At 33.0% G+C, this 11,572-nt stretch overlaps 1 protein-coding gene across 1 annotated transcript; it reads left to right on the forward strand.

The window, feature by feature from the left end:
* Positions 1-3,598: 3,598 nt before the first annotated feature.
* On the forward strand, positions 3,599-10,566 carry LOC131605926 (BTB/POZ domain-containing protein At1g63850-like). Its single transcript, XM_058878214.1, has 4 exons — positions 3,599-3,737; positions 4,412-4,521; positions 8,248-9,236; positions 10,085-10,566. Exons 1-3 carry the CDS (start codon positions 3,599-3,601, stop codon positions 9,187-9,189), a joined length of 1,191 nt encoding a protein of 396 aa, XP_058734197.1. The 3' UTR covers positions 9,190-9,236; positions 10,085-10,566.
* The last annotated feature ends 1,006 nt before the right edge of the window (positions 10,567-11,572 follow it).

Genomic DNA, 11,572 nt, shown 5'->3' on the forward strand with positions numbered 1-11,572 from the left:
AAGAAAACATAAAAAAAGTAAAAAAAATATATAATATATAAAAAATTTAAAATATTTCCACGTTTATTGCCACACTGTTAAGGAATCTTTACTGTAATGTGGCAAGGAGGGGTATATTTGAGGGAATCTAAAATTTGCGAGGGGGGTTTAAAAAAACTTTACCAGAGTCTAACAAATATCTCGCTAATATTACAATCAAACAAAAAATAAAATGATCCTCTATGGCTCTTCATTTTTCTAATATATTAATATTTTTTATAAAAAAACATGGTCGGTGAATCCACGGGGCGGAGGGTGTTTCCCTGATCCCCGCCCCAAAGTATCATCGAGAAAACTTTTCCCTCCATCCTCGTCCCCTCGGGAGGAAAAATTCTAACTTCGGAGCTTCGAACAGATAATTCTCACGCAGATCCCCTTTATCATATACAAATTGACATCCATAATTAAAGAGAGTCTATTTTAATTAAACCTCAAGCAAATAAAGACACCTCTAGAGAAATCAAATTATTCTAAACAAGTTCGGGATGAGCCAACATATATTCCACCTTCGAAAAGTTAGCATGTGATACACTCTTTTAGCTAAATAGATTTTGTTATGTTCAGTCTTCTATGACCACATGTCTAAAAGATTATCCTGTAAATAAAAATTATCCAAGAAAAAACAACAGTATGTCAATAACTCTTCTTTCTATGCGAACAAACGACACCTTTACACCCACCCATCATCGTCTACCCTTCATCTTAAGCTAAACAAATTATTCATAATCACCTCTTTATGAATAAATAACCAATAAATTCCATTGTATCTCTCATAAAAATTCTCCAATTATCAAAAAGTTATGCTAAAATTATGTCATTTCACCATTGCCTACCACTCTCAAAAGATGGTCACCAAATCAAGTTCTAGTTGTTTAAATCAAGTTATTCCTTAATAATTTGCATACCCGTCCACCAACTTGAAGTCCTTCGCCTCTAACCAACACCTCATCATGTCGAACTTGGTATTTATGAGATAACATATTATACTACTTTTTTTTTTTATATTTCGAAAGTCTTCTAACATTTTAAACATCTAAACCAACCTTATCACACTTTAAACAAACACTTTCATAATGAACACAACGGACCTCCGATGATTCCTCAGTCATGCCAAAAAAGAATATTTAAAAAGAGATTAACTCTTAAAAATAATATATATGATAGCCTTGAAGAACTAAAGAAAGTAAACCAGAAAAGAAAATAAGATAAATTTAAGATGCGTTTAATTTGTTGAAAAACAAGGGGTTGAACAAGACAACTTTTGTTGTACCCTATTTGATTTAGAATCTGACCATGGAACTAGACAAAATATATATCCTAGAACAAGACAAAACTTTAACTTTTGTCCCTGACTAAACCACAACCCAAGTTTTTGTTTCAAATACAGACTATAAAAAAAACTAAAATATCATTTTCATTTTTATACTTAAAAAATTCCATCTTTCTCATGTCTCTCACTCTCGTCTTTATCATGTTTCTCTCACTCTCTAATCTATCATGTTTAAAGCCTATATTATCGTTCATGTTTCCCTGACTCTCTCATGACTATCTCACTTTATATAATTCCACTTTCTCTATCTCATATTCTTTTTGTCTAATTTTTTCTTATATGTTTCTAACTAGTTATCGTCTCTCTCTCTCTCACTACTTTCTTTTTTATCCTCCTTTTCCTTTATTTGTATCATATAAAAATATTATTTTGTTTAATGTTTAAACATATCAAATAAGAGATGATATAAAAAAATGTTTATCCTATGGATCACTACTAAAAATATGACATTTGATTTAAGGATTTTACATCAGGTTTCAAAATATATGATGTGAAAAATATTTGTCAAAGGATTTTACATCAGACATTTATTTCCAATGATATAAAAAATATTTGGTTTAGGAAAAAATATAACACGGTGGCAGTTTGGTAAATAAAATGAAATTTTATTAAAAGGATTTCACGTCTGGCCTAGATTTGCCCCGATGTAAAAAGTAGACTGATGGAAAAAAATAACACGGTGGCAGTATCGTAAATAAAGTGAAATTTTGTTATAACAATCCATTACATCGGTTCATGTCCCCAACCGATATAACAGTCATAGTCACATGGGCCTTTACATCGGTCCAAGTCCCCAACCGATGTGAGAGCCAATTTTCTTTTTTCACATAAACCCTTCGTTTCCAAACCCATTTTGTTTCCAAACCTATTTCCTGTAAACGACCTCCAAACCTTTTTTCTCTCGCTGTCACCAAACTGCCTTCTCCATTTTCCCTCGTCGTCACCTCCGTCCAAGCTCTTCAACCCAACCGTCCAAGCACTATTTTCACTTGCCGTCACCAAGCTCCCTCCACATCCTCCATGTATTCCGGCCAGAATTCCTCACCAAAGTTTCAGGTAATTCATTTTTTGTTTGTTTTAGTGTTTATTAACCTTAGATCTTGTTTGCGTTTTTGTTCCTTGAACTGGATATGGAATCAACACTGCATTTTTTATATATTTTTTAATCGTAAATTCCTTTTGTTCTGTTCTTAGGAAATTTTCTCAATAAAAACCCTAGTTTTGTTTGCGCTTCAATTTTCACAGTTTTCAACTATGCAATTTGCTCCAGTTCCGAAGCTAGGGGAATAGGAAAATAGTGATCTGAATTTCGCCTCTGAAAAAAACCCTAGCTTTTCGAATTCCGAAGCCTTTTTTGTTGCATTAGATTTGGTTTTGTAGATTTTAGATTGGATTTGGTGATAAAGTTGAGATCTTTCAACGATTCAACTTGTGGGTTGTCTCTTTAACTTTTGCCCCTTTCATTTTGCTGCCATTAGGGAATATAAGTTTCAAATAACAGCATTTCTGTTATAATGTATCATGTATTATCATAGGGTATGGTTGAAGACTCGAAGATACAATTCTAGTCACTCTCAAATAAGTGGCATTTCATATAGCTGTAGCTGAACTTTGTATTTAAAATGGATTCAGCGCAGGCAAGATTTTGGGATCTCATTTTCTTTTATTTTCCACTTTTCAAAATATTTTGTATTCCTTGTATTTCAAGTACGCTATTAGTATATATACTAGAATATAATTTTTATTACCAAAACAAAAAAGAATATAATTTTTATTTTAGTTGTTAGAACATGCACATTGCCTCTGAGTTGCACTCTTCTGATGCATACTTGGTGTTTCTTGATGATTCTTAGGTGATTTCGTTGGAACTTTTATTTATAAAAAAATTGTCACTCTTTCTGCGATGCAGGTCAGAATAGTAGCGCTCTACATTACATATTTGGGGACCACAAATTGGGCGTCAAGATCAAGGTATATAGTTTTCGGGGGCATTAGGATATCAGTGGTTTTTTTGAAAGCTGAAGGCAGTTCAATGAGGCATAGATTTGGCAAGTAGGTCATTTGCTGTAATTATTACAATTTATGTGCCTTTTTTTAATTCCTTCTGCTATAGTTTTTATTGTGTTTTTAGCTTCTTATCTGCCTTGGTTGGAAATGGCACAGATGATATTTTCAATGAAGCAGTTCAGCTAGCACTGCTACTTGTAGTGGCTTAATGCTGAGGGCAGTATGCCGGTTATAGTTGAGGGGAAATGCAAAGGTATCATGCTAGCAGTTGCACTAGTGCAGTTAATAATAATTCAATTGGTGGGCCATCGGCTAGGGACATTAGAAGAATTGATTCATCTTCTTGCCAACCAACCTTCCTGTAAGTTCAAGGTAAGATACTTTCTACTGACCATGTCCTTTTAGAAAATCATATTAAATTTTGAATGTGAATGTTCCACCTACGACAGGCTACTGCATATTCTGAATTGTTGTGGTTGTGAATTGTGATTCAGCTTATCATGCTTCTTGTCAGCTACTAACTTGCAATAGTGATTAATTTTCTTTACTTGATGTCATTCTGAACCTTGAAAGCTACTACAGAGATGTTTCATTTTTCTTGAGTAATCATAATGCTGTATTTTTCTGTTCAAGTATCTATTAATTTCTTCTTCGGTTCTGTTATTTTTTCAACTGAGTGCCTTAGTTTTGTAACTAGAAATTGTTTACTATAATTTGTGAATAGTTCAAGTATTTATCCTCTCAGATTTGTTGATAAATAAGTGAAGAAAATGTAGCACATATGGGATTTTCCTTCCTAAAATTCAATGTTTAATTATGCTGAATTTAACAAATATTTCTGGTTGAATTAATTATCTTATGTCATAGAGATCTCTATGAAGCATCTCTGGTTTTTTCATTTTAAAATTGAAAGCACTATCTGAAATAGTATTTTGACTTGAAGGTTAGTGTGACATTATTAGCTTATTTCATGTTTCATCAATAATTACCATTCATATTTTGCTTGTAATGTATTTTAATTTTCTAATATTCAAGGTGTTGAGGTTGGATATCAGTTCTATTCTCGTGCCGAAATGGTGGCGATTGGTTTTCATAGCCAATGGTTAAATGGCATTGACTATATAGGCCAATCTTATTCCAAAGAGGTAATACAACTTCTTATTACCTTATTTTACTATGTAGTTTAATTTTTAATATCAAAAGATCTCAAGTGATTCATATGATCCTAATTAATAGATTTTTTACTATAATTTTCCTTACAAACCCCTCTCTTTTTACCATTCATTTTTTACTTCAATTCAATTTTAAATTTAGTAGTTAAGTAGTGACATTTAATCTATATACTAATATTGAAATATAATAATTAAATTAAATGTTTAACAAAATCATTAGAAAAAGCGAGCTATGATTTCACATTAGAACAATTTCCATTATCATCTAGAAGCTTTTAGACTAACAATGTTGGTTGTAAGAATTTAATGTTGTCATTGTGAATGGCAAAAATGAATATTTAGTTTGATTTTGTTCCAACATCTGCGAATTACAGTATCACATCAAGAAAAGGAACATACCTTATCTGTCTTTGGCTACAGAGTATGCCATTCAACCTAATCACACAAAGTAGGTTGGATATTGAATTTTGACAATTTTCGTTCACTCAATTCGATACAAAGTAGGTTGGCAATATAGTAGATTAGGCTAGCTTTAATTTTCATTTAATCAAAGCAACTTTAATTTACGTATTGTAGGTATTTGATGACACTATAGAATTACGACATGATGATTTGTATGATTTACGACTTCGTTGGGCAAAATGTTTCTTTGAGTTATATAAAGCTTAAGCTTTATCTGGTGAGTTATATGGAATTGTCTATATACCTGATTTGTGTTTCTTGACTTTGGTGTTGTCTGCTGATGTTAATTGGTGTTATTGTTTATTGTCAGCAAATGTGATTTTGGTGTTGTCTTCAGGAGCTACAACTCATCTTCTCGTGGATGCATGTTGGTATTTCAAGTGCGCGAAAAAGGACATAAATGGTTGGATATTTGTTGTTTTGTTATTTTGTAGTAGTCCACCATTTGTAAACTTTCTTACAATTTTGTACACTTGTGTATGCTAGATTAATACTTTTGTAAATTTAGAAGAACATATATATGCTTCTTAACTATTTGGTGCAATGAAATTTTATCCTTCACTGGTTAGAAACATATGAAAATAGTGATCTAAATGTGGTCTGTGTGCTGTGGGAAAAATGTGCAAAATAGCGACCTAACTTTGGTCCTTATATGAAAAATTAGGTAAAAAAAATTACAGGTTAAAATAGGAAAAACAGCTATTATACGCTTAAAAACAACTTATCTATTACATCGGGCAAAATGGAAAACTGATGTAAAAACTTATCTATTACATCGGGCAAAGTGGAAAACCGATGTAAAAATTATCTATTACATCGGACGGACATGACAATCGATGTAAAATATGGCATATATATTTTTTTATAAAAAAATTGCATTATTTTTCACATTAGACATCTGAATTCAACCGATGTGGTATGTTAATTTTTCACATCGGTCCTTGGCCCGATGTAAAATGTCTCTGACTTATTACATCGCCTGGTTTTACATCGGGCTCAGGCCCGATGTAGAAAGTACTTTTCGTCCGATGTAAAAAGTACTTTCTGCACTAGTGGATCGACCATCAAACATAGTAGTGTACAAAAGTTGTCTTTTATAGTTTTTTACTTTTCTATTTTGTTTTATTACTCACTGTCTTACAAATCAAACTCCAAATAAGTATAACAAGATGACTACCTTATATAAATTACAATACTTCTTACACGAAAGTCTTTTATGAGTTCTTTCCAACAAAGGATACCAAAACTAACTATCTTCATCTATTTCCTCCAACTAGTAAGTTAAAATATTTAATTTTTTTTGACCAACTTCACCTTAGAAGCACACAAACAACATGTTCCAACAATAAATTTTAAATATTAATGTCAACATACACACAATTAATTAAAAAAGTTAACATTTAAACTTAATTCAATTAAGAGAGAAGAATGATTTTTGTTTGTTGGGGTAAACCTTTTAATTAAAAAAAGAAAGAAATGATGTTATATTGATATTTAAAGAAACTGTCTGACTCCTAAATATTTCTTAATTATAGTCACTCTAATGCTAAATATTCTTCGTTTATCAAATCTAACGATAACCGACTTACTGCTCTGTTAGTTTATGTAGATGACATAATCTTAGTAGGTAACAAGCTCACGAAAATCCAAACTATTAAAACCATACTCTACATCAAATTTTGCATCAAAGACTTGGGACCTCTTCGATACTTTCTTGGTCTTTAAAGTAGCTAGATCCTTGTATGGTATTTCACTTAATCAACGCAAATACACCATTGATTTACTAAATAATACAGACAATGACTAGACTACTTGCCCCACCACAAAGTGATATGTCACTAGCTTTGCCATCTTCCTCGACAAATCTCTAATTTTTTGGAAATCGAAGAAGCGAGCCACAATTTCTCGCTCCATCTCAGAAGTAGAATATAGAGCCCTTGCAAGTCTCACATATGAAGTTCAATGGCTGCATTATCTCTTTTAGAACCTTCATCTTGATTTTTCCGGATCTAGATCTCTCTACTACGACAATCGTTCTGTCATTTACTTAGCACAAAATCCTGCCTTCCACGAGCACTCCAAACACAGCGAGGTCGATTGTCACATCGTTAAAGAAAAGCTGGAATCCGGTCTCATTAAAATATTTCACATTTCATCTTCTGCTCAACTTGGTGATGTCCTAACCAAGTCTCTCTCTCTCTCTCTCTCTCTCTCTCTCTCTCTCTCTCTCTCTCTCTCTCTCTCTCTCTCTCTCTCTCTCCTCTCTCTCTCTCTCTCCTCTCTCTCTCTCTCTCTCTCTCTCTCTCTCTCTCTCTCTCTCTCTACACCAACATTTTCTTCATTTTAATCTAAGTTGGGGCTAGTTTCTTCATCCCTACAAAATCCGCCTTAAAGGATTAAGTTAAGTTTAACTACATTTCTTAAAATAATATCAGGGTCTCGTTTAAGACTCTTTGCGTGAGAGAGATGTGTTAAAAGTCTCACATCAAACAATATATAATCTAAAAAAATGTTTATAAGTAGAGACAATCTCGCGTTCAATCAAATTTTGTTATGTTGAAATGTTGAGTTAGACTCAACCAAATTCCTTAACAATCATAAATAAATTTAATTTCTTAATTTGTATAGTAATTAAGGTATTTAGTTTACATGTAAATTTAATAAACCAATTATTGAATCTTTTTTTTCTTCTTATAATAGTAACCCGACCATGTATATTTTTATTGGGAAGTGCTAACCAGTGTTTTTGGGATACTTTTTAAGTGATTAAAGTAGTAAGTTTTTTTAAAAATGCGTGTAAACAATGCATTGAAAATTGAAATGCTGACTTTTATAAAGAATATATTTTTTATTTAATATGCTTAAAGAATGTCCTTAAAGACACTCGTTAGCAAGACCCATTTTTAAATTGTTCACATTTATTAATCCCATTTCTTAATGTTTGTTGTACATGTGAGCCATGGCGGACACACCAAAAGCTCAACCAAAAAACAGTACAGGCGAAATAACCAACCTTAACCTAAGATAAAAGCGTGTTTAGGACACCAAAATGTAGTTGCATTCAATTATTCAGCTTTTCAAATTATTACTAGTATCGACGTGTCAGTGTTCTTGTCTAGTGTTTGTGTACGTTAAAGCAATTTCTTATTTTTAATCTTGATTTGTCCGGTTCATGGTTTGGTGTGATTCATGGTTTTATGAGAGTGAACAAGTGGTTTTTTTTTTGTTTCATCGTAGGTTTCGGCTGCAATTGGATTCGATGCTGGGGTTTTGTCTTGTTTGGAGTACTTGGAAGCAGCTCCGTGGGCGGAGGATGAAGAAGACAAGGTGGCGTCACTCCTGTCGGAACTTCGTCTTGAAGCTGTTGGAGCTGGGGAGGTTTTGAAGAGGGTTTCCACTGAAGTTGTCCATGGAAATGAAGAGGGGAATGATAATGAAGAAGTCCTGCTTAAACTTATTCGTGTGGTTCTTGAAGGAAAAGATGAAAAGGCCAGGAGAGAGATGAAAGGGTTGGTGTCAAAGATGCTCCATGAAAATGCTTCTCAGAATGATCTTCGGAAGGAGTCATTATACTCAGCGTGTAATGATTGTCTGCAGTTACTTCGTCACCACTTTTTACGGGCCGCGGCTTCTGACCTGCAGGATGTGAATCAAATTGCACGTCAAGCAGATAATTTGCATTGGATTTTGGATATTTTGATTGATAGACAGATTGCCGAGGATTTCCTGAAAACATGGGCGTCTGAATCAGAATTATCAGAAGCTCATTCTAAGGTGCCTGCAGTTCACAGGTTTGAGGTTAGCAGAGTTACCGCTAGGTTGTTTGTTGGGATTGGAAAGGGACAATTGTTGGCTTCTAAAGAGGCTAGGTGTTTACTTTTAAAAACATGGCTTGTGCCCTTTTATGATGATTTTGGTTGGATGAGGAGAGCATCCAAGGGCCTTGACAGGCATCTAATCGAGGACGGTCTTAGTAACACAATTCTCACTCTACCACTTTCATGGCAACAAGAAATTTTGCTTGCTTGGTTTAATCGTTTCCTGAATTCCGGTGAAGATTGCCCAAATATTCAAAGAGGGTTTGAAGTTTGGTGGAAAAGGGCTTTCTGGAAGAGGAACGGAGAGCAAGACAGGACAAGACAATTACGAATTACATCTGCGTCAATTGAGCATAGCTGAAGACGAAAATTTTCCACGGTAGAGTTAATGGCTGCACTATATACTCGGTTTGTCATCTTTTCACCTTCTCATGATCATCTCTATCTGATTGCTCTACGATTATCAGTATTTAAATCTTCTTTCAGAACTCAGTAGTTTCCCTCCAAACGTTTGCGTGAAACCCGCTAGTTAGACTCAATTTCTCATTATCTTGATGCTTTTGCTTTGAAGAAGAAAACACTGTTTATTAATACCTCCTATTTTGTTGGAAATAACCAGAAAGAACATTGGTTTTATAGTTTGACAGGGTGCTAAGAACTGTTTTCCTTTTTTCACTTCATATCTGTCGTATTCACCAAAAAAAAACTTCATATCTGTTGTGTGATTTACTCCTAGGGTGATCATGATTAAAAAAAAACTTCATATCTGTTGTTTGATTTACTCCTAGGCTGATCATGATTATGTACTCTATTGTCAATTGAATGGATGACACTCCAGGAAGTAACGGATAAATATGGTTATGAGATACCGAACACAAACTAATCCCCCTTATGTTATCAATGATACTTTGCTATGTCTCCCTCGTGTCAAATTGTAGACTGGAGTTTCATAGAAATTTTTACTTATCAAAGTGAAACTAAAATGTTATAGCATATGTATAATTTTTATTTGGGGCTGTGACCACCCAAGTCTTTCTCCTTTATGGAATGCCAAGATCCTGAAACCATCACTATTTTGTGGGCTGGTCTGTACTGATTTTAGAAGTTTGGTTTCTGATCTGTAAAGTCAATTTGCTTTATTATATATTCTTCAGCAAACTATGTTTTGTTGTGTTTTTTATTCTTGGAGTGCAAGTTTGTGAAGTTGCCGGCCGGCCAATACTGTCATCCATTGACTAAAAGGTTCTCTTATGCAGGTATACCACGCCATAGTTGAATGAGTTGACCAACTTCAATTGATCTTTACTTCCATTGACATATTCGGGCTTTCGATTGGCATATATAGTCCTAAATAACACTATCAAGCTTATATTTCTCCGGGCCTACTAGATAAATTTATTCCACATAAAGAAAATATCTGTGTTCCACTTCCTGCCAAAGCAAGAAAAAGTCAATCAGTCTTTGTTTTCTTTTTGTAGTTTAATCCAGGAATCCCAAGTTACCAACCATTTAGTTTTGATTAACTAATGTACAAAATTTAGGAGTTTGTGACAGGTCAAGTTGATCCATTGAGTTTTATTTCTTTCTTGCAAGTCATTTTATGTTGATTTTTAATTAATGGGTTGTTATCAATAGGAATAACTTCCTTAGAGGTTCAGCTGTGGGAAGCATTGTTTGTTTATTTATCAAGTAATGGTGATTCTTTATCTATTTCTTGCCTTTCAAGAAACGTTTGAAAGATCCTAAACCCATTTATTTGCATCTTGCTTAAACAAGGAATTGGAATGTGGGACCTATGGGATTTAGATATCAAGTGTTTTTAGTGTCTTAGTTAATTTTGAACTTTTTTAGTTGAGTCAATGAAACTTAACCATGGTACACGGTATAGAATATAGACATAGACATCATACAAAACACTCCTCCATTCTTTCACCAAAAAAGAAAAGAAATACGCTTTTTAAGTCTTCAATCAATCAAGGTGTAGACATAAAAAAATATCAGGTTTTGCATTGTTGGCGTTTCCATGAACACTGGTCAAACGATGAAGAAACATGTTTTCTTGATGGTGGCCCAATAAGCCCTTAAAGTGACGGTACTAAAGATAGGATCATGCTATTGAAAATGATGTTCGGCGGTAGAGTGAGTAGGATTTGAATGAATGTTTTTAGGACTTTTTATGAAATCAATTTTTGAAAAAGAATGAGATATTATATGCATAAGCTTAATTTATTTACATTGACTTATTTAAGTTTACATAATAGCATAAAACATCAGTTTTGAGAGATTATTTATATGAGAGAATTTATGAAAGCAACTTATGATATTTATTCACAAGGTTTTTTCAACTTACTTTTACAAAATTTTCAAGATAACTAAATTTTATTTTTGTAGTTTAATATAAATTACAAAATACAACATAAAAAATAATAATTTATTTATATTTATTATAATGGACCAGCTTGATAGGTTTAAAAGACTTTTTTTTATGACGTGCAATTTAGCCTATTTAATTTAAAATGCTTATAAAAAATCAATTTTTTTTTCTAATATGTATAGGTTAAGCTGTAGGTATCACTCAAATTTTTTCTCTTTCACTTTTTATAAGATCCTTCCAAATTTTGCACTATATATAATATTTTCTTACCAAAATGCTCTTATTACTATAGATTTCTATTGCAAAAGATAAATAAATGCTATGATAAAAAAGGAAAACAATTATCTTTCTAACTCTCTCATTTAAGTGG

The sequence above is a fragment of the Vicia villosa genome, linkage group LG5 (assembly GCF_029867415.1).
Source record: "Vicia villosa cultivar HV-30 ecotype Madison, WI linkage group LG5, Vvil1.0, whole genome shotgun sequence".
In the NCBI taxonomy this organism is placed as follows: domain Eukaryota; kingdom Viridiplantae; phylum Streptophyta; class Magnoliopsida; order Fabales; family Fabaceae; genus Vicia; species Vicia villosa.

What these genes read in the sequence shown, in the direction of transcription:
- LOC131605926 (XM_058878214.1), top strand. Translation starts at nt 3,599, where the DNA reads ATGCCGGTTATAGTTGAGGGGAAATGCAAAGGTATCATGCTAGCAGTT. An exon ending in TCTTGCCAACCAACCTTCCT is followed by an intron (nt 3,738 to 4,411) that starts GTAAGTTCAAGG and finishes CTAATATTCAAG; the next exon opens with GTGTTGAGGTTGGATATCAG. An exon ending in GCCAATCTTATTCCAAAGAG is followed by an intron (nt 4,522 to 8,247) that starts GTAATACAACTT and finishes GTTTCATCGTAG; the next exon opens with GTTTCGGCTGCAATTGGATT.